Source organism: Hypanus sabinus, chromosome 28, assembly GCF_030144855.1.
Source record: "Hypanus sabinus isolate sHypSab1 chromosome 28, sHypSab1.hap1, whole genome shotgun sequence".
NCBI classification, from domain to species: domain Eukaryota; kingdom Metazoa; phylum Chordata; class Chondrichthyes; order Myliobatiformes; family Dasyatidae; genus Hypanus; species Hypanus sabinus.
This window is the reverse complement of record NC_082733.1, coordinates 41,747,431-41,771,046: the sequence shown is the minus strand read 5'-3', so window position 1 is coordinate 41,771,046 and position 23,616 is coordinate 41,747,431. Positions and strand designations below refer to the sequence as shown.

Genomic DNA, 23,616 nt, shown 5'->3' with positions numbered 1-23,616 from the left:
TAATACGCAAGTGGAAGATTCCTTAAAAACTTTGGATTGTGCTGTTTCTCTGTACTGCAGCTCCTCCTGGCTTTGGTTCAGCATCGTTCTCCTCAAAGCTTTAGGAAGTTACTGATGCAAGATAAAACCATATCTTGTGAAACCATTTGAATTAGATCAGTGTACATAGTCATAAATTGTCATTGCGCAGAAACAGATCCTTTGGTCTATTGAATATATCTTGTTTTCTGCCTCGTCCCCATCCACCTGCACTCGGACCATATCCCTCAAAACCTCTCCCATCCAGGTACCCATCCAAACCTCTCTTAACCTGAAGCTGCATCTATTGCTTCCACTGGCAGCTCGTTCCTCGCTCTCACCACCCTCTGAGTAAAGACTCTTCCTTCAGATTTGTGGTAGCGTAGGGGTTCACGCAAAGCATTACAGCGTGAGCTGTAAGATGGCGGTTTGATACTCGCCGCAGACTGGGAGCATGATATTTTTTATTGACTGCGATACAGCGTGGAATAGGTCACTGTCCCTTCGAGCCGTGCCATCCAGCAATCCCTCCATTTAACCCTAATCACAGGACAATTTTCAATGACCAATTAACTTACTAACCAGTAAAAAACACAAAATGCTGGCAGAACTCAGCAGGCCAGACAGCATCTATGGGAGGAGGTAGTGACGACGTTTTGGCCCGAAACCCTTCATCAGGAGTTTCAGCCCGAAAAGTCGTCACTACCTCCTCCCATAGATGCTGTCTGGCCTGCTGAGTTCTGCCAGCATTTTGTGTTTTTTATTTATTTCCAGCATCTGCAGATTCACTCGTGTGAACTTACTAACCAGTACTTGTTTGGAACTAGGAAGGAAACCGGAGCACCAGGAGAATGTTACAGGCAAGGGCGGGAATTGAACCCATGTCACCCTTACTGTAAAGTGTAGGACTAACCACTACTTGGCTGTGCCGTCCCATATTGTGTTGGCTTTGGAAGTGATCTGGCCTATGAGCTTCCTGTGCACAAATTAGCTGCTGTGTTTCCTAAACGGAGGCACAGGCCTGCAGTGAAAAGCTCTTCATTGATTGTTTGGCATTTCAGGGAGATTTGAAGCCATGACAAGAATATATAAATGTTTCCCTGCCCCTCCCTCTCTTTGTGCGTCTCTGTCTCTGTCTCATCCTCTCTGTTACCAAAGATTTGCTAAAATGCCGAAACAATGCTTGTGTTATTTTGGTGGCAACACGGGGCTACTAGGGGCAGCTTGCTGTTGGATTCAGACCATCAGGCTAAACAAAAGTTCAGCTCTTTGCTGTTAGACTTCTCGTGAATTAACTGTAGTGTTGTAACTCCCCTCATACTTGTGCCCTGTGTTTCAGCTGTTGCTGGGTGTGCGTCGTGTGTGAAGCTCCTCTTGGACCATGGAGCTGTTGTCAATGTCAAAGATCAGGTAAGTGTGCGTTGGTGCAAGTGTCATGAACGCTTCTGGGGTTGTGCAATGGGGCAATGATTGGAAAGGGCAAGGGCAGTGAATGGTGGCGCCCGGGATTCCATCCATTTCTGTACTCATGCCGAGTATTTCGTTGCCACAGATGTAATCCAATTTAATGTCCATTGGAGAGCAGAATGGACGGGAGAGCCGGCCGGCTAGGGTTTGAAGTCGCACAATCTACCCAGCAGGTTTTCATGAATCCCTAGAATGGCCTAGAACACAGTGACATTTTTAGGTACCTTCAAATACGACACTATTTAACCAGAGTTGTTGAATTAGAAATTTTCAAGATTTTGAATTCGGTTTACAGCTCAATACCAAGTAAATCAATTTCTCAATTATATAATGCCCTCTCTCATGCCAAAAATGAAAACACATTATATATTAAAGAGAAGTGGGAGAAAGAAGCGGAGTTGGTATTTTCAGAGGAGGCTTGGGGGAAAATATGCAGCTTTCAGTCATCTTCAACTAACACTTTGGTTTGGAGAGAACATTGCTGGAAAAATATAAGATACTTCAAGACCTCATACCAAGAAAAATATAAAGACACAAATGTGGCGTGTTGGAGAAGATGTGGCTTCAAAGAGGCAAATCATTTCCATATTTTTTGGGATTGCTCTAAATTAAGTTTATATTGGAAAGATATTCACAGAACATTAGTTAAGGTATTTAAGATACAGATACCTCTGGACTTTGTGACTCTCTATTTGGGGCGTGCATTGTTTTCCGAATGGAAGAAAGATATAAAGTTGCTGCAGGCCCTTTTAGCGGCAAGTAAGAAATCAATCACCAGAAAGTGGCTAAATCCAGTATCACCTACTTTAGAAGACTGGCATGAAATTGTTTAGGAAATATTTAATGTGGAAAAGATGACTTACTCCCTGAGAATTCGAGAGGAAAAATTTTTATCAAATTTGGAATAAGTGGATTGAATTTATAACCCCAATGCGAGCAGACTTTAGATGACTCTCCTAATGGTTCATACTGCTTCCCTCATCAACATAGTAATAGTGTTAATGTAAGCTCCCTTGGTTCGAATGTTCACTGTTTTATTTCTGGAAAATGTGGAATTAACGCAAATAAAGAAAAAGATTTGGGGGACAAAAAGATAAATTGAGGTAAATGAGTGCACAGGAATTGGATAAGTATGCTTATGGGTAAGAGCAAACATGAATGTGTTAAGGTACAAACACCTACGATGAAAGTTACATAGGGTTACACACATTATTTTGGGCAAGAAAGAAATGGACGAGAAGAGATTCATGGAAATTATTATTCAAACACAATTATTGATATTTTAACAATTAATATTATTATTTAGTTTAATAGAGTAGAATTATAATTGCACATAAATATCTATTTAAGTGCCTAATTATTTTTCTTTTGATATCATTCAGTGTGTACTTGTGAATATATAAATATATATAGATTTATACATTTATAAAATGGAAAAGGCTTTATATGTAAAAAAAAGATTGTGAATACCTTATCCAAATAAAAATAAAATTTTAAAAAAAGCAAAAAAAAGAAAGAAAATGAATAAATGTGATGTTTCCGGCCGGAGGCTTCATCAGGACAGGTGAAGAATGGGACAGAAGCCAGAATAAGAAGGTGGGGGAGAGGATGAAGAGTACAAGTTGGCAGGTAATAGGTGAGACCTGGTGACGGGGTAGGTGGGTGGATGGGTGGGAGAGAAATGAAGTGAGAATCTGGGAGAAGATGGGTGAAAGGGGGACAGGGCTCAAGAAGAAGGAGTCTAATAGAAGACAGTGGATCATGGAAGAAAGGGAGGGAGGAGGGGAACTTAGAGGGGTGAGGTGATAGGTAGTTAAGGAGAAGAGATAAGGGAGTAACCAGAATGGAATGGAAAAAGAGAGGGGGAGGGAAAGGGAGGAAATGACTGGAAGTTAGAAAAATTGTCATTCATACCTTCAGGTTGGAGGCTACCCAGATGCAATAAGAGGTGTTGTTCCTCTAACTTGAGTTTGTCTTCATCATGGCAGTAGAGGTCATGGACTGAAATTTTGGAATGGGAAGTCAAATTGAAATGGGTGGCCACTGGGAGATCCTGCTCAGAGTGAAGGTGCTTGACAAAGCAGTCCCCCAGTTTGCGTTGGGTCTCATTGATGTAGAGGAGGCTGCAGAGGGAGCACCGGATACAGTAGATGATCCCAACAGATTTGCATGTGAAGTGTTATCTCATCGGGAAAGACTCTTTGGGGGTAGGAGAAGAGGAAGAACTTTCTATTCCCATTTCAACATGTTTCTTCATGGTCTCCTCTGCTGCGATCATGGGGCCAAACTCAGAGTGGAAGAGCAACACCTCACAGTCTGTTTGAGTAACCTCCAACCTGGAAACATCAGTGTGGATTTTGGAAGGTATTGTTTGAGGAGCAGATGGGGCTTGTCATCTGTGGTTGGCAGCTCATTTAGGAGAAGGGAAACTCTGATCTCAAAGCTCTGCTGCCTTGTGGCTCTACCTACTCATGGGGAGGCTTCTGGAGTAATCCCAGAGGGAAAACCCAGAGCTGGAGTCCCTAAGGCAGACCAACGTTGAGTTCAATGCTGATTGGCAACTCCTGCGAGACTGCTAGTGTCAAACCATATTAGTCTCTGCCCTTTCAGATGCGTGGAGAAGGGCAGCCTGTTGCATGGGCATCAGCTTGCTCTCCATATTGTACAGCTCTGGTTTGCATATCATGTAAACAGCTAGGATGCAACATCCATGGCCGACCTTGACCAATGGCGGGCCTCATGTCAGGGGAGCCTTGGTGTATTGTCGAGTCCTGTGGAGAATCCAAACTGCTGTGTGTTGGTGTGGATTGAGTGAATGGTTGTGGATGAGGTGACTGTCAAGCGGGCAGCTATGTCAAATGCATTGGGGAATTAGCTGGAGAAGCTGTGATTTTCCTCACTGCCTTTGTCGTCTTTGCCTCGTACTCAGGACGGAAGGACCCCTCTGCTGCTGGCTGCCCAAGCGTGTCATCCTGCGGCATGCCGGCTCTTGCTGGATCGCGGAGCAGAAATCAACTCCAGGGATAAAGAAAGCAGGTAACTTGGAAAAAATCTGCAGGTTTGAACAAAATGTATCACATCTAAATTCCACTATTAAATGTTGTCCAGTGGACGATGTGTGGTTGATTCTTGCTGAGATGCACAGACCAGAGACAATCCCAGTTAAAGATAACCCAAACGATTCTGCGGATGCTGGAAATCTTGAGTAACATACACAAAATGCTGGATGAACTCCGCAAGTCAGGTTGCATTTATGGAGAGGAATAAAGAGTTGATGTTTTGGGCCAAGACATTTCATCAGGTCCTGCAGAAGGGTCTCAGGCCAAAATGTCAACTTTTTATTCCTCAGCAAGAGTAAAATGCTTGAGAAACTCAGCAGGTCGGCCAGTATCTATGGAAAGGAGTAAGTGTTCATGTTTCAGGCTGAAATCCTTCATCAGGTCTGGAAGGGAAGGGGGCAGCAGCCAGAATAAGAAGGTGGGTGAGGGGAAGGGGTACCAGGTGAGACCAGGAGAGGAGGAAGGTGAGTGGGCTATGAACTTAAGCTGGGAGGGGACCATAAGTGAAAGCAGAGGAGGAGGACAACCAGAGGAAGGTGATTTGGAAAGAAAGATTGAGAGGGGAACCAGAATGGCAAAACAGGAGGAGGGAGGGAGTAGAGTTTGACTGGTTGTAGAACGCAATGGTCAAAGTTAGTTGACCTTGGCTGTGGGCACTACAGTTCAGAATCAGAATTAGGTTTAATATAGCTGGTGTATGTTGTGAAATTTCACAATGCGTAGAACTAGAATAAGGTAAGACAGTAACAATGCAAACGAAGTGTAAAATACAGAGAAAATGCAGGTAGTAAAGTACAGGATCAGAACAAGTTAGATTGGGAGGCTGAGTCCATCTTATCACATGAGAAGTCTGTTCAAGAACCTGATAAAGTGGGATAGAAACTGTCCTTGCGCCTGGGACGTGCTTTCAGGCTTTTGTATCTGCTGCCCGATGGGAAAGGGGAGAAGAGAGAACGTCCAGCTAGGTGGGGACTTGGATCTTGCCGGCTGCTTTCCAGCATATTGTCATTATCAGTGGTTTTCCTGTACCGATCTCCAGGGAGCTTGGTTACTGAACTCAAGGTCAAGGTTTCCGAGCTTTGGGAGGGGGAGCTGCTTTTACTGATCTGATTATCCGTTGTTTCAGGACGGCACTGATGCTGGGCTGCAAGTCGGGTTGCAAGGAGGTAGTGGAGGTCCTGCTAAACCACGGAGCGGACGTGAGTCTGACAGATCAGCACGGGCACCAGTGTGTCCACTATGCACAGCTCTCTAAAATCCCCGAGGTGTTGACTTTGATCAGAGCTGCGGTGGAGAAGACGGTGAAAGGTGAGCTTGTATTGATGTACACAATCATATATCTGGTGAAGTCTGGATGGACTGTCTCGTAATTCGTGTTGTGGGACTGATAGCTGTGATCTGAACTGGCAAACCACCTACATATATATAGCTAGGGTGCCTAAGACTTTTGCACAGTACTGTATTTGTCAACGTGGAGCTGAGAGTGAGTTTGTAAATGTCGTGGGAGCAGAGGATGTTGGGAATGGCAAGGGTGGAGTGCTGTGGGAGTGTGTGGGACAGGTGGCAGAGAAGGAGTGCCAGGGACGGGGGGGTGGCAAGGTCATTTGATTCCAAACAATTGGTTTATTGATAAGTACAGAATGTCTCTCTGGTGCTTCTTGCCCCCTCTACTCTCCTTCCCCTTTTCCCAACCATGATCCCCCTCTCCCTGCCCCCTTCCTACTCTCAGTCCACAATAGAGACCCAGATCAGAATCAGGTTTATCATCACTCACATATGTCATGAAATTTAATTTTTTTTGTGGCAGCAGTACAGTGCAATACATAAAATCACTACAGTACTGTGCAAAAGCCTTAGGCACACCAGCTATATACTGTATATATGTCTAAGCCTTTTGCACAGTTACTGTACTTTGTAATTTATTTTGCTTCCTATTGTCCTTATTGTCCGAATCAGAGGATCCTTGGTCCAGGGGGAATAGACAATGCTCGGTACAGTATTGAGGGTATTGAACTGAATCGACTTTATTTCTTACATCCTTCACATACGGGAGGAGCAAAAATCTTTACATTATGTCTCTGTCTAAATGTGCAATCATTGTAATTAATAATAAATTATAATAATTTATAATAAATAAAACAGTCAATGTTACATAGATGTGCACTCAGGTCAGCGTGAGTTAATCTGTCTCTGGCCTGGTGGAAGAAGCTGTCCCGGAGCCTGTTGGTCCTGGCTTTTGTGCTGCAGTACTGTTTCCCGGATGGTAGCAGCTGGAAAAGTTTGTGGTTGGGGTGACTCAGGTCCCCAATGATCCTTCGGGCCCTTTTTACACACCTGTCTTTGTAAATGTCCTGAATCAATGGAAGTTCACAACTACAGATGCGCTGGGCTGTCTGCACCACTCTCTGCAGAGTCCTGCGATTGAGGGAAGTACAGTTCCCATACCAGGCAGTGATGCAGCCAGTCAGGATGCTCTCAATTGTGCCCCTGTAGAAAATCCTTAGGATTTGGGGGCACATACCAAACTTACTCAACCGTCTGAGGTGAAAGAGATGCTGTTGTGCCTTTTTCACCACACAGCTGGTGTGTACAGACCACGTGAGGTCCTCGGTGATGTGGATGCCGAGGAACTTGAAGCTGTTTACCCTCTCAACCCCAGATCCATTGATGTCAATAGGGGTCAGCCTGTCTCCATTCCTCCTGTAATCCACAACCAGCTCCTTTGTTTTTGTGACATTGAGGGAGAGGTTGTTTCCTTGACACCACTGTGTCAGAGAGATGACTTCTTCCCTGTGGGCCACCTTGTTATTGTTTGAGATTAGGCCAATCAATGTTGTGTTGTTGACAAATTTAATTAGCAGATTGGAGCTGTGGGTGGTGACACAGTCATGGGTATACAGGGAGTAAGGGAGGGGACTCAGTACGCAGCCCTGAGGGGCTCCTGTGTTGACAGTCAGAGGGGTGGAGGTGAGGGAGCCCACTCTTACCTCCTGTCGGCGATTTGCTGTGCTTCAGAGGCATTGTCTTTCAGCTGAGGCAGTCTTACTCACCCTGAGGGATTTGAGATCACGAGTGTCCTGTGGCCAATATTTTCCCTTTGCATCACAATATAATAGAGTCATAGAAAGTTCAGCACAGAAACAGGCCCTTTGGCCCATCTAGTCCATGTCAAACCATTTAAACTGCCTACTCCCATTGACCTGCACCAGGACCACAGCCTTCCATCTCCCTGTACAAACTTCCCTTAAGTGTTGAAATTGAGCCTGCATGACTTGAGCTGACACCTCGTTCCACACTCTCAACCCTCTGGGTGAGGATGTTTGCCCTCATGGTCTTCTTAAACTTCTCACCTTTCACCCTTAGACCCTGACCTCTGGGCCTAACAGAGTGAATGGGGAGGAGACGGGTCTGACGGGGGAATGGAGGGAGATGGGTCTGACGGGGGAATGGGGGAGATGGGTCTGACAGGGAATGGGGGGAGATGGGTCTGACGTGGGAATGGGGGGAGACGGGTCTGACGGGGGAATGGGGGAGGAGACGGGTCGGGCGGGGGGAATGGGGGGAGATGGGTCTGACGGGGAATGGGGGAGGAGACGGGTCGGGCGGGGGGAATGGGGGGAGATGGGTCTGACGGGGGAATGGGGGAGGAGACGGGTCGGGCGGGGGGAATGGGGGGAGATGGGTCTGACGGGGGAATGGGGGAGACGGGTCTGACGAGGGTAATGGGGGGAGATGGGTCTGACGGGGAAATGGGGGAGATGGGTCTGACAGGGAATGGGGGGAGAGGGGTCTGACGGGGGAATGGGGGGAGACGGGTCTGACGGGGGAATGGGGGAGATGGGTCTGACAGGGAATGGGGGGAGAGGGGTCTGACGGGGGAATGGGGGAGACGGGTCTGATGGGGGGGTAATGGGGAGACGGATCTGATGGGGGAATGGGGGAGACGGGTCTGACGGGGGAATGGGGGAGACGGGTTTGACGGGGGAATGGGGGAGACGGGTCTGACGGGGGGGTAATGGGGGAGACGGATCTGATGGGGGAATGGGGGAGACGGGTCTGACGGGGGAATGGGGGAGACGGATCTGACAGGGAATGGGGGAGAGGAGTCTGATGAGGAATGGGGGGAGATGGGTCTGACGGGGGGGTGGGGGGAGACGGGTCTGACGGGGAATGGGGAGGAGACGGGTCTGACGGGGGAATGGAGGGAGATGGGTCTGACGGGGGAATGGGGGAGACGGGTCTGATGGGGGTAATGGGGGGAGATGGGTCTGACGGGGGAATGGGGGGAGACGGGTCTGACGGGGGAATGGGGGAGATGGGTCTGACAGGGAATGGGGGGAGAGGGGTCTGACGGGGGAATGGGGGAGACGGGTCTGATGGGGGGGTAATGGGGGAGACGGATCTGATGGGGGAATGGGGGAGACGGGTCTGACGGGGGAATGGGGGAGACGGATCTGACAGGGAATGGGGGAGAGGAGTCTGACGAGGAATGGGGGGAGATGGGTCTGACGGGGGGGTGGGGGGAGACGGGTCTGACGGGGAATGGGGAGGAGACGGGTCTGACGGGGGAATGGAGGGAGATGGGTCTGACGGGGGAATGGGGGAGACGGGTCTGATGGTGGTAATGGGGGGAGATGGGTCTGACGGGGGAATGGGGGAGATGGGTCTGACAGGGAATGGGGGGAGAGGGGTCTGACGGGGGAATGGGGGAGACGGGTCTGACGGGGGGGTAATGGGGGAGACGGATCTGATGGGGGAATGGGGGAGACGGGTCTGACGGGGGAATGGGGGAGACGGATCTGACAGGGAATGGGGGAGAGGAGTCTGACGAGGAATGGGGGGAGATGGGTCTGACGGGGGGGTGGGGGGAGACGGGTCTGACGGGGAATGGGGAGGAGACGGGTCTGACGGGGGAATGGAGGGAGATGGGTCTGACGGGGGAATGGGGGAGACGGGTCTGATGGGGGTAATGGGGGGAGATGGGTCTGATGGGGGAATGAGGGGGAGACGGGTTTGACAGTGGGGGGGGGGTTTGACAGGGTGAATGGGGAGCGTGCCCCAGCAAGCAGTTCCTGTTCTCTCCATTACACATGTAGAGTGTTTTGTTAAAATCTTAGATGACATTTAATTTTCACAAATTTCTCAGTAAGTAGAGGTGCTGGCGTGCTTTGTTCATAACGGCACATGTGCGGGACACAGACTGGATCCTCTAAAATGATAACACCCCTGAGGAATTTTAAGTTGCTGACCCTCTCCACCTCTGATTCCCCCAGTGAAGACCTGCTCATGGACTCCAGTTTCCTCCTGAAGTCAACAGTCAGCTTCTTGGTCTTTGAGAGGTTCTCCTTGTGGAACACTCAGTTCAGAGTAGTGGTAAGTGGAGTTATCCACACTGGTTCAGGAGCCTGATGACCATTCCTGAACCTGGTGGCGTGGGACTTTGCCAGATAGTTGCAGTCAGGAGAGAGCATGGCCTTGGCTGGTGGGTGGTCCTTGATGGATGTGGCTTGGGGCAGCATTCCGTGTAAATGCACCAGTGCTGGGGAGGCCTTTGCCTGTGATGGACTGGGTTTAATCCATCATTTCTCTGTAGCTTTTCCCTTTTTCGGTGTTTCCATACCATGTCGTGATGCAGCCAGTTAGGATACTCTCCACTGTGCATTTATAGATGATTCTTCGTGATCCAGACTAATTGTTCAATATTCAAGTACATCGAGGCAATACACAAGGAAAACAGAATGAAGAATGTCGTGTTACAGATGCAGAGAAAATGCAGTGCCATGACAGGGCAGATTGAGGGATCAGGAGCTTATTGTAAAAGACGTCCAGTCGAGAGTCTTATAACAGTGAGATAGTAGCTGTCATTGAGTCTGGTGCTACATCTTCCCAAGATTTTGTCTTTATCCAGTGGGAGGGGGCAAGCAGGCAATGTCTGGGGTGGATGTGCTACTTTATTATGTTGACTGCTCTCCTGAAGCAGTGGAATTGTCACCATTATCATCATTATGTGCCGTGCCACATGATGTGGGTGATTGTGGCCTCGTGATCATGATTGTTCTTGGCCAACTTTTCTACACAAGTGGTTTGCCACTGCCTCCTTCTGGGCAGTGTCTTTACAAGATGGGTGACCCCAGCCATTACCAATACTCTTCAGAGATTGTCTGCCTGGTGTCAGTGGTCGCATAACCAGGACTTGTGATATGAACCAGCTGCGCTTATGATCATCCACCACCTGCTCCCATGGCTTCACGTGACCCTGATCAGGGTGGTGGGGTGTGGGGGGGGGGGGCTAAGCAGGTGATACACCTTGCCCAAGGTTGACCCTCAGGCTAGTGAAGGGAAGGGTGCCTTACTCGTCCTTTGGTAGAGATGTATCTCCACCCCGTCACTCGTAGTGTAATTGCAGACTGAGTTAATAGAGGGGAGGTTGTTTTTGATAATGGATTGGCTGTGTTCACAAAGCTCCCTCAAAGAACCAGCAGAGGCATGATTTTGTGATTTTGAACCCTTCAGCAGCTTTCCATGAAGTTGAGATACCAATATAGAACAAGGCATTACGGTGATTTGTTACGTTAACTGCTCATTGTAAATGCAGATTGTTGACGTACAAAGCTATGATAGGACTTGTAATTGGGCGATGCACCTGACTATAAATTATCCAGTTTATTCATTGTTGATAGATTGGAGCACTTTCATGTGTGATTAGAGTTTTATCCGGTGAAATGAACTATAATTGTCTAAGGGGAAAAAAAGCAGTTATTCATGATTTATGAGGCAGCTAATGTCTTGAAACATTCAAGTGTGCATTTTCCTAAATCAGCTGAATAAACCACTCATGTGAAGGCAAAGTGTCATGTGCATAACCATCAAGTGAGATGGTGTATGGAAATGTGAATGGAGGATAGGAGGGGCAGGTTCTGTCAGCAGAAGGTCATGCTTCTGGTTATAGCCCCGTAAGTTAGAATGGAAATTTGGTCACCTTGTGGCATTCTGCCGATGGAGTTCAACCCAGAAAAGTGTGAAGTGATACACTTTGAAATGTCAAACTTGAAGACAGAGTACAAGGTTAATGGCAGGATTCTTAGCAGTGTGGAGAAACAGAGGGATCTTGGGATCCAAGTCCATAGATCCCTCAAAGTTGCCACACCAGTTGACAGGGTGGTTAGGAAGGTGTATGGTGTGTTGGCTTTCATTAGTCAGGGGAGTGAGTTCAAGAGTGGCCAGGTAATGCTGCAGCTCTATAAATCCCTGGATTAGACCATACTTGGAATATTGTGTTCTGCTTTGGTCATGTCAGTATAGAAAGAACATGGAAGCTTTCGAAAAGGTGCAGAGGAGATTACCAGGATGCTGCCTGGACTAGAGAGCACGTCGTATGAGGATACTTTGAGTAAGCTAAGCTTTTCTCTTTGGAGTGATGGAGAGAGAGTAAGAGATGCCTTGATAGAGGTGTACAAGATGATAAGAGAAGAGAAGGGGTAAGAGAGGAGTCAGAATGGCTGCTGTCCTCACCTAACTATTATCTCCCTCCAGTGCCTGCCTTCCCTCTCTCGCAGGGTCCACTCTCCTCTCCTATCAGAGTCCTTCAGCCCATCACCTATTCCACCTTTCACCTCCCAGCTTTTTACTTCACCACCTGCCTTCCCCCCCCACCTGCCTTCCCCTCCACCTACCTTCCCCCCCCTCCACCTGCCTTCCCCTACCATCCACCTAGTCTAGCAGCTCCCAGCTTGTGCTCCATCCCCTCCGCTAGCTTCTTCCACCTTCCTCTCCAGTCCTACTGAAAGGACTTGGCCCAAAACATCAGATGTTTATTATTTTCCACAGAGGCTGCCTGACCTGCTGAGTATCTCTAGCACTGTGTGTGTGTTTCTCTGGATTTCAAAATCAAAGTAAATTTATTATTAAACCATACACTATCCTGCAATTCTTTTTCCCCACTATCTGCTCGATTTCCAGTATCTGCTGAACTCTTGTGTTTATGAAGTGAGGCATACTTTGAATGGCCACTGTCTGTGCACTCTGTAACCAAAGTAATAGAAGAGGAAAATCTTTATTAAAAATAATAATACTCCCTGGCCTCCCATTACCATGAAAGGTGACTGGGTGGCTGAGTTATGAAGATTGTAATGATATGCATTCTGCCTTAAGCAGGTCCATGCATTCCACAATAAACCCCTAAATGAATGTAAATCAGGCAATTTTGTTTTGAACTTTCTATTCAAAACTGTCAAAGGAGAAGAATTTGTAATGTGCTTTGTATTCATTCAGTGCCTCTGTTTTATCTTTTCCTGGTGTCGAGAAGGATTTTTATCCTCCTGTAAATGGGTCATTTCACTTCACAAAGCTGAGGTTTATAGCGATTCTTTTCTTGCACCTGCTTTGATTTTAATTTTCAACTTCGGTAATTTAAAATCACTTCACTTATCAATTCCTACGCTTGCAGTCTCAGCAGTGTTTTATATTCAAATGGAATTCATTTGACAAATTTTCTGGTTAAGTTCACACTTCTGTGAAGCTCGAATGAAATGTTCAGAGCATGGTATTTAAATCATTTGCATATCTCATTAAATATTCTTTGCATTGGTTTATAAGCTTCTTAAAATAAAGTTGAAAGATTACAGAGAAAACTTAGAAGGATGTTGTCAAGTCTGGAAGACCTGAGTTAGAAGAAAAGATTGAATAGATTTGGACTGTATTTAGAACTTGGAAGATTGAGAGGAGATTTGATAGAGGTATGTTAAATTATGAGGGGTATAGATAGGGTAAATGCAAGCAGACTTTTTCCGCTGCGGTTGAGTGGGACTACAACCAGAGGTCATAGGTTAAGGGTGAAAGGTGGAATGTTCAAGGGGAACATGAGGGGAAACTTCTTCACTCAGAGGGTCATGAGAGTGTGGAACGAGCTGCTGGAGCAAGAGGTGCATGCGAGCTGGATTTCAATCTCTAAGTGAAATTTGGATAGGTACGTGACTAGTAGGGATATGGTCCGAGTGCAGGTCGACGGGCGTAGGCAGTTTAGATGGTTTTGGCATGGCCTGTTTCTGTGTTTTTCTATCACTCTATGACCTTGTACGAGGATAAGAAATAGGAAAAGGAGTGATACGTCCTGTCTTCCAGTTTGCTTCAGTGAGTCATCAAATACTACAGAATTGAAACAGGCCTTCAGCCCATCTAGTCCCTGCTGATCTGGTCTTCTACATAGTCTCATTGGCCCACACTTGGAACATAACCCTCCATACCCTCCGATCCATGTACTTAACCAAACTTCTCTTAAAATTGGGGCGCCACGGCAGTGTCACAGTTAGCACAATGCTATTACAGTTCAGCGCGTCAGAGTGCAATTCCGATGCTTTCTGTAAGAAGTCTGTATGCCCTTCCCCTGAAGATATGGGTTTCCTCGGGGTGCTCTGATCCTCCCACACTCCAAAGACGTACAGTTAAGAGGTTAATTGGTCATTGCCAATTGTCCTGTGATTAGGCCAGGGTTAAATAGGTGGGTTGCTGGGCAGAGCAACTCGTTAGGCCAGAAGGGCCTGTTCCACACTGCATCTCAAAAAAACTAAAGGTGAAATGTTTCACTGAGTTATGGATAATTTTCAATCTTTTTAAATCTTTTTATTGTTATTAGTAATATAGACAGAATACAAATGATATATTGATAATTTTCAATCTTGCTGCCAATTTCCATCACTCTGCACATCTCTTGGAATCTAAGTTGTGTCTTAAGCCATTTAAACTCTAATATACAGCAACTCCTCTGCTTGCTCTCATACTCTCGCACATTTTCCAGTGGTTTAATTTCCCTCGGTTGGGAAATTTTCATAATTGGCCCCATGTGCTTAAGGGGGAGTGAATTTATTCGTGTTATTCATTACTAGGCAATGGTGGATATTGTTAAGGAGGATGTGAATTTTATTCCGCATCCAGGGGATATGATTTCATATCCCATTATGACAGCTGGGGACTTAAAGTTATTAAGTAAGTCTGGATTAGAAAGGATCCTGAAAGAATTGATCTTGTTCACAAATATCATCTGGGAAAAGGTCTCCCTGGCTGCTGTAATCTGCCCACGTGTGATCCAGACCCTGTGAAGGGTTAGTGAGTTGTGGGCTTGCCACGTTGGCATCGGAAGCATGGCAACACTCGCGGGCTGCCCTCAGCATGATTCTTGCTGCTTCGATTTGACGCAAGCGAAGCGATTCACTGCAGCCCACGCAAAGGTGTGGAGAAGGTGATAGGTGAGTGGGAAAGGTAAAGGGCTGGAGAGGAAGGAATCTGAGAGGAGAGGCGAGTAGACTGAAAGAGGAGGGGACCCGGGAGGAGGTGATAGGTGAGTCGAGATGAGAGGCCAGAATGGAAACATACTGTGAGCATTCACTGTATGTTTTGATAAACATGTGACAAATCCTACTCTGACCTAGTAGGGACATAATAAATTACTGATCTCGAGTGGGAAATTCTTTCGTTACAGCAGCAACATTTAAAAACACACTTAGTGTGTAGACTTAACGAATAATAGTATACACAATAATGTACAGATGTGCAATAATACTGTACGAAATAATAAAGTAGAGACTAATATACTGTGATGTGTGTTCTCCTGTTGCACAGAGATGAATTGTTGTTTGTTTATTGCATTTGGTAGGAAACATTTTCTTTAACAATCCTTGTGACAGAGGAGCTGAATGCGTTTGTTTGAAAGGTGCTCCACTGCTTATTCAGTTGGTCAAGATACTATCACAGGCTAAAAATCATTGATACTGTTATTTGCTGATACTTCTTCGATTCTTCATTCTTGCTAGACACACGATAAATCTGTGTGGATCACTAATCACAAGCACACGAGATTTTGTAGGTGCTGGAAATCCAGAGCAACACACCAAAATGCTGGAGGAACTCAGCAAGTCAGGCGGCATCAATAGAAATGAATCAGCCCTTAACGTTTCGGCCTGAGACCCATTAGCAGGGCAGTTGTTTTGTGTGTGTAATGTTAACATCTGACAATTGATGAGCAATTAATGTCCTTGTGGTGGTTTGGAGGTTTGCATTCCTCAGTGACCCAGAGAGCTATGCTGGCTGGAGTCAGGGCTAAGTTTTGACGTGATTGGCATGAGTGACCCTACCAAGAGTCACCAAGGGTAGAGGGCAAGATTGATTGGTCCACTGGTCCTTCAGGTTCGGGGGGTTCAGCTCAGGGCCAACAACCTGATTGGTTAAACAAAACTGTTACAGAAACAGCTGTAAAGATTCCTTCTATATCTGAGTGCGACAGTATTTCTCAGTCTCCACCCAGGACTTGCACGGCTGAGTATGACAGTAGTGAGAACCAAGAGGAAGCTACTGACATGATGGAGGAAGCCCTGAACACTATCAGAGATGGGGGACCTTCATTGCTGCCTTAAACGCCAGCAGCACGACAGGCAGTACTGGGCTAACAATGTAGGAGTCAGTGTGAAATATTGATGGAATAGATATTATTGATGTGATTTGACACAAATGACATGTTTCACTATGTTCTGATGTACATGTGACAAATAAAGCTAATATTTACCCATACAGTAGGACATGATGGGCTGACTAGCCTCCTTCCATTCTGTGGAATCAGAAATGCCCTTGTGCAGTAAGGGTGAGTGGAGGCAGGGAAGTTGAAATCAATGTTTGCAGGCAAGGAATTTGAAGAAGTGATTGCATTAGATCTGTCTTAAATGTACAGGGTTTGACTTGCAGCTCTACAGCGCCATCTGCTGTTTGCAGACCAGGTTACTGTGACACAGAATACATCTGTACTGACAGCTGTGTGTAATATTAACATCAGACTGATTTACCAGCAATTAGTTCCAAGTCTGAGCTAATTATGTAGTCGTTAGTGTGATACATTACTGAGATTATTCATTGATGCTCCCTGTAAGGATGTGTTTGTTATTAGCTTTGATCACAAACTGGGGTGCAGTGTGAGAGATTCTGCAGCTACGATATCTTGAGCAACACACTCAAAGTGCTGGAGGAACTCAGCAGGTCAGGCAGCGTCTATGGAGGGGAACAAACAGTTGACTTTTCAGTCCGAGACCTTCTTTAGGTTCGGAAAGGAAGGAGAGAGAAGCCGGAATGAGGAGGAGGAGGAGGGGCACAAACCGACAAGTGATAGGTGAGACCAGATGAAGGGGAAGGTGGGTGGATGAAGTAAGAAGCTAGGAGGTGATAGGTGGAAGTGGTAAAGGGCTGGAGAGGAAGGATTCTGATAGGAGAGGACAGTGGACCAAAGGGAAGGAGGTGGGGAATCGGGGAGGTGATGGGCAGGTGAAGAGAAGAGGTTTAGTAACTTAAAAACATCAAATTAATTCAAAGGAAGACACAGGTCCGAAGTGTAACTTCATGTTCACTTTAAGTGAGGCGCGCATGTATCGTGTTGTAGAGTGATGATGCATGCAATTCATGTAGTTATACACATAACCTGCAATGAATTATTAAAATGAACAAGACTGCTTAATCAAACAATATATCACCATGAATACTCAAATATAAAATCGATGTCACTGCTTTTAAAGAGGCATTTGTATAATATCCAGACCTCAGCACATTCCAAAGTTCTTGTAGTTAGGAAAGCAGCTGTTTGTCATGTATACTTGTATATGGCATATAAGGCCATCCAGCCCATCGAGTTTGTACCTAGCATCAGTAATCTCAACATTACACATTTATTTCCCTGTACCTGTCCAAATGCCCTTCAGATTTTCTAATAGTATCTGCCTCCCACATAGCCTCCGGAATATTAGTAGGCTAAAAATCAATCCGTTCTGTGATACTTCAGATCCTCGTTCTTGCTAGACACAGAGTGCATCTGTATGGACAGCTGTTTGTGTGTATTATTAACATCAGACAGCTGATTTACAAGCAATTAGTTCTAAGTGCCAGCTAATTATACAGTAGTCAGTGTGAAATGGTACTGATGTGATTTGACACAAATGCCGCATTTCACTATGTTCTGATGAACAAGTGAGAAAGATCTTTATCTTTAGACTTCTGGTTTTCTGGTATTTCTGAAGAATTGGGGGTGTCGTGGACAGCGAGGAAGGGCATCAAAGCTTGCAGCAGGCTCTGGACCAGTTGGGAAAATGAACTGAAATGTGGCAGATGGAATTTCATGCGGACAAGCGTGAGCCATTGCACCTTGCAAGGACAAACCAGGGCGGGACCTGCACCGTGAGTGGTAGGGCACCAGGGACTGTGGTAGCTCAAAGGAACCTGGGAATACAGATCCATAATTCCTTGAAAGTAGCGTCACAAGTAGATAGGGTTGTAAAGAGAGCTTTTGGTATGTTGGCCTTTATAAATCGAAGCATTGAGCACAGGAGTTCGGGTCTTAGGTTGGAGTTGCATAAGATGTTCAAGCCTAATTTGGAGTATTGGAAAAATATCAGTAAGAGTGGAAGAGGGCAGAGAAGATTTACAAGGACGTTACTAAGACTTGATTCCCTGAGTCACAGGGAAAGGTTGAGAATGAGGAGAGATCTTACAGGTATACAAATTTATGAGGGATAATCACGTGCAGGCTTTTCCCCCTCAGGGTCGGTGAGAATAGAACTCTAGGTAGTAGGTTTAGGGTGGAAGTTGAAATATCTAGAGGGAACCTGAGGGGGAAATTCACTGTGAGGATGGTATGAGTGTGGCTGCACATCCCAGGGCAATTGTAGCCTATTCAGTAGAACAATAGACAGCCAACGTACAACAACAACAAAATAATCCCCTTTCTCTCACTTACACTCATGCACACTCACACTCACTTCCAGCTCCAGGCCTCGGACCTCCTGACCGTGGCCCCAGACTTGCAGGCCCTAGACCTCCAACCTCGACTTGCTGATGTCCGGGTTTCGACCTCTGGTCTTTCGCCCTGAGGAGTTGCTGGCCTCTGAGCTCCATATCAAGATGGGCTGACACATGGCGGTGACTTCCACGTGTACCTGCAGTGTCTTTCCGGGTGGAAGAAGTCAGAACTCCGGGATATCTGTTGTGTGGACTGGTACACGAATGACCCTAACTATCGTGTTGCCATGGGCACCCGTTACTAAAGTGTTCACAATTACTTTGCTGTCAATTCCATTTCCTTGCAAATCCCTTTTCCCCCAAGAGTAGGAGAACCAGAATATGGCAGAAGGAAGTCTACTGCAATAGTTGTAATGGATGAAGGGGAATAACTATTCCAGGTTCAGGACCAGTTATTCCCCCTGAACCACCAGTAGGGATAACTTCACTAGCCCCATCACTGAAGTGTTCCCACACCCGATGGACTTGCTTTCAAGAAGTCTTTATCTTATGTTATTGATATTTATTTATTTATGATTACTATTATTATTTTCCCCTTTTATATTTGGAGTTTGTTGTCCTTTGCTCATTGGTTGTTTGTACGTCCTGTCGGGTGAGGTCTTTCATTGATTCTATTGTGTTTCTTGTAATTACTGTGAATGCCTGCAAGAAAATGAATCTCAGGCTTATATATGGTGACGTGTACGTGCTTTGATAATAAATTGACTTTGAACTTGGTGTTCATAATTATGCTGCTGACATTTTGCCTTTTCTTTTCTCCACAGCGAGAGAATCAAGTATGAAATTACACCTACCGTCGCAGGTAAGACATGAAAAGTAATACAGTCATAGCTTTCGGAAATATGAAATTAAAAAAGAAAGCATTGGGCATGTTCAGCAGGTCAGGCAGCATCTGTGGAGAGGGAAGCAGATGGTATTTCAGGCTAAGTTGAGTCAACTGAGTTTCTCTCTCTACAGATGCTGCCTGACTTGCTGAGTATATCCAGTACTTCCTGTTCTCATTCTGGTTCTGTTTGTTTGCTGAATTAACTCTCAGCACACCCATGGAACTGATGGGTTGATGATATTTGTGTGTGATTAATCTGTTAATGAGGAGTGGCTGTTCCACATGAGCTAAAGCATTATGTTAAGAAGGAACTGAGAGAATTCTTGGTCCAGGTAGAGCAGTCTAAGGCAATAGGCAACTGGGCTCTTTGAATTTCATGTGGACCGTAATTGTACAAAGGACTCAGACCTACATGCTTTTGGTTACATCTCTTCCTTTGCCTTCCCCAACCTCAGGTGCGTCCCTCTCTCTGTCCTTGTGCTGTCCCCTTGCCCTTCTCATCCCTGATCTGGCACCTTCCCTTCCCCCTAATCGTGCCCTACGCTTTCCACCCCCCCCCCCCACTACTTGCCCCTCCCTTCATGTCTGAACCAGTGCTCCTCCAGACACTCGGGGCAGGGCATGGGGGGAGTGCAGTGGATGAATTTTGATTGCACTCTCTGGTGCTGGGGCGCAGGATGATTGACCCTGAGTTACCAATTTATGTTCCACTAGAGCAACACAGAAATTTAAATACAAGTAATTAAATAAATCTGGGTGTTAAAAGCTAGTCTCTGTGTACACAGAACAGAACAATACAGCACAGTACAGGCTGTTCGGCTCACGATCTTGTGCCAGCACTTTAATCTGCTCCGTGATCAATCGAAGCCTTCCCTCCCATGTGACCCTCCATTTTCCTTTCATCCATGGTCTCGTCTTAGAGTCCGTTAAAAGTTCCTAGTGTTCCTAGTGGCTCTCACGACCAGACTATGTAACAGTTTCTTCCCCCAAGCTATCAGACTCCTCAATACCCAGAGCCTGGACTGACACCTTACTGCCCTAATTGTCCTGTTTATTATTTATTGTAATGCCTGCACTGTTTTGTGCACTTTATGCAGTCCTGGGTAGGTCTGTAGTCTACTGCAGTTGTTTTTTTACGTAGTTCAGTCTGGTTTTTGTATTGTGTCATGTAACACCATGGTCCTGAAAAAGTTGTCTCAGTTTTACTATGTATTGTACATAGCAGTTATGTTCAAAATGACAATAAAAGTGACTTGACTAGACCTGCCTCTGCCACCACCTCTGGCAGGGTGTTTCATTCACCCACCACTCTCTGTTCGAGTGAAAAACCCTCTTGCAGACCCCCCCCCCACTATACTTTCTTCCAATCACCTTAAAATTATGCCACCTCATATTAGTCATTTCCACCCTGGGAAGAAGTCTCTGGCTCTCCACACGATCTGTGCCTCTTATCATGTACACCTCGATTGAGTTACCTCTTATCCTCCTTCACTCTAGTGAGAAAAGCTTTAGTTCGCTCAAACTATCCTGAGGACATGCAGTGTAATCCAGGCAGCATTCTGGTAAATCTCCTCTGCACCCGCTTTAACCCTCACATCCTTCCCTAAATGAAATGACCAGAAGTGAACACAGTACTCCCCAGTGTGGTGTAACCAGGGTTTTACCTTGATAGGAGTGACAAGGGATATGTAGAAATGGACAACATACTTAGTGGCCACTGACTGTATGTTTGTGGTCTTCTGCTGCTGTAGCCCATCCACTTCAAGGTTCGACATGTTGTGTGTTCAGAGATGCTCTTCTGCACGCCACTGTTGTGATGTGTGGTTATTTGAGTTACTGTCACCTTCCTGTTACCTTGAACCAGTCTGGTCATTCTCTGACCTCTCTCATTAACAAGGTGTTTTCACCCACAGAACTGCTGCTTGCTAGATGCTTTTTTTTGTTTCTCACACTGTTGTCTGTAAACTCTAGAGACCATTGTACGTAAAAAGCCCAGATCAGTTTCTGATGTACTCAAACCACCCCATCTGGCACCAACAGTCATTCCATGGTCAAAGTGATTTAGATCTCATTTCTTCCTCACTTTGATGTTTGGTCTGAACACCAGCTGATCCTTTTGACCTCGTCAGCGTGCTTTTATGCATTGAGTTGCTGCCACATGCTTGGCTGATTAGATATTTGCATTAACGAGCAGATTCAAATGGTTCAGTTTAGTATCGGAGAATGTATATGTATGCCCAGAGACATCCACAAAACAAGAACCCCCAGAGAACGAGTGGTAGTAATATCGGAACCCCAAAGCCCCCCTGGCCCTGCTCCCACGAGCCGGCAGAAGCGCTGCCACTCCTCGTGACAATGTCTGCGTGCTTTTCTGTATTCACCGATTAGATATTTGCATTAACGAGCGGGTGTACGGGTGTACCTGATGAAATGGCTACTGAGTGTCAGTTCCAGTCTTTCTAGTGATGTTCACACATTGCAATTTTCCATGTTACTGAAGGAGGCCATTTAGCCCATTGAGTTTAGACTGGCCCTTGGAGCAATCACATCCCCCCCCCCCCCCCCCCAATTATTACCAGGTAACTTTCTGTACCCGTCGCCTTCCCTTTCTGCTGCCGGCCATCTACGTGATAGACAATCTGCGCCTGCCGTTCAGTCCACTGACCTGCTCACTTTTGGGATGTGGGAGGAACCCAGAGCCCACGATGTCACAGACAAAACTTTCCAACTCCACGCAGACTGCTCTGGAGATCGGGAGTGAGTCCAAGTTGCTGGGACCATGAGTTGGCCTCCCCACCGTCAAGGGCATCTTCAAAAGGCGGCATCCATCAATAAAGACCCCCCCATCAGCCAGGACATGCCCGCTTCTCATTGCTACCATCAAGGAGGAGGTGCAGGAACCTGAAGACACACACTCAGTGTTTCAGGAACAGCTTTTATCCCTCTGCCATCAGATGTCTGGCTTGGTCATTAGTCTGCATACACAACCTCACTATTTTGCTCACTTTTTCCACTACATATTTATTTTTTAATAAATGTTTGTTTTTAATTGAGGGACAGCACTGAATAGGCCCTTCCAGCCATTTGAGCTGGGCCACCCAGCAACCCCTCCCCCCCCATTTTAACCTTAGCCTAATCGCAGGTTAATTTGCAATGACTAATTAAGTTTCTGACTGACGTGTCTTTGGACTGTGGGAGGAAACCGGAGCACTGGAAGGAAACCCTTGTGGTCACAGGGAGAATGTACAAACTTCCTGACAATGGTGGGAGCTGAACCTGGATCTCTGGTACTGCTAGCCACTGCGCCACTGTACTGAGCTTATTGTAACATCAGATTTATTTCATATATTGCACTTATTTCTGCAACAACATGACGTATGTCAAGTGATTTAAAAATAAATCTGATTCAGATCATAAACACAGGAGATTCTGTAGATACTGGAAATCCAGAGCAGCACACATAAAATACTGGAGGAACTCAACAGATCAAGCCGCTCCTATGAAAGTGAATAAAAAGTCGACATTTTGGGCTGAGGCCCTTCATCAGGACTGGAAAAGGGGCAGGGGGAATGGCAGGATAAAAAGGTGGAGGGGGAGGGGAAGGAGGGTAGCTAGAAAGTGTTAGGTGAAGCCAGGTGGATTAGAGAGGTAAAGGGCTGGAGAGGAAGGAACCTGATAGGAGAAGACTGCAGACAATAGGAGAAAGGGAAGGAGGAGAGGAGGAGGTTATTCTGGCATCTTTCTCCCTTCCTTTCCAGTCACCATGAAGCAACTTGGCCTGGAACATCGAATGTTTATTCCCTCTCCATAGATGCTGCCTGATCTGCCGAGTCCCTCCAGCAATGTGTTGTTCTGATTCATACACCTGCTCTGCCACCGTGATGCTTGTATGAACTAATTTTACCAATCTAAATGATGCCAGCCACCTCTCTCGGATACCTAGTGGTTTTAAAGATTGCTTTCTGCAGCTGCAAATATTTTTGTCCTGGTAATCGTCCAGCAGTAAGCCACTTCACCTGAAAATTGGTTCCTGATGAAAATCCCTGCAGTAATGTCCCATCTGTAGGTAATTACAGCTGACAACTAACCTCTCATTTAGCTGTTCGACACGCAGCCTCTCCTGTTGTTTTCAGAACTAACATGGGGGAAATTTGAGTATGCTGGAGCGGAAGGCGGACAGGAAAGATGATTACATTTCAATCTGTGTTTAGAAAGGCATGATTAAGTGAATAGTTATCTAAGTAAATATTGCGCAAGGTCATTGCCAGGTTCTTGGGAAGAAGTGATCGTCCCAAAAACTCTCCGTCAATCTCCAAGTTGAGGAGAAGCCAGAGTGTTCCCACACTGAATGACCAGAAGACTAAAAGCAGTGAACATCAGCAGTGAAGCCTGTTTAACAACAAACTATAGAACATTACAGCA

At 46.1% G+C, this 23,616-nt stretch overlaps 1 protein-coding gene across 3 annotated transcripts in view; it reads left to right on the top strand.

Moving 5' to 3' along the window:
- The window catches only part of uacaa (uveal autoantigen with coiled-coil domains and ankyrin repeats a), a 186,700-nt gene that overhangs the window by 123,264 nt on the left and 39,820 nt on the right, over positions 1-23,616 (top strand). For all 3 annotated transcript variants that reach the window (XM_059953028.1, XM_059953027.1, XM_059953026.1), the window contains exons 6-9: positions 1,358-1,428; positions 4,415-4,521; positions 5,671-5,852; positions 19,133-19,170. In XM_059953028.1, the coding sequence (XP_059809011.1) occupies positions 1,358-1,428; positions 4,415-4,521; positions 5,671-5,852; positions 19,133-19,170 (398 nt within the window). The remainder of the gene's footprint in view (positions 1-1,357; positions 1,429-4,414; positions 4,522-5,670; positions 5,853-19,132; positions 19,171-23,616) is intronic.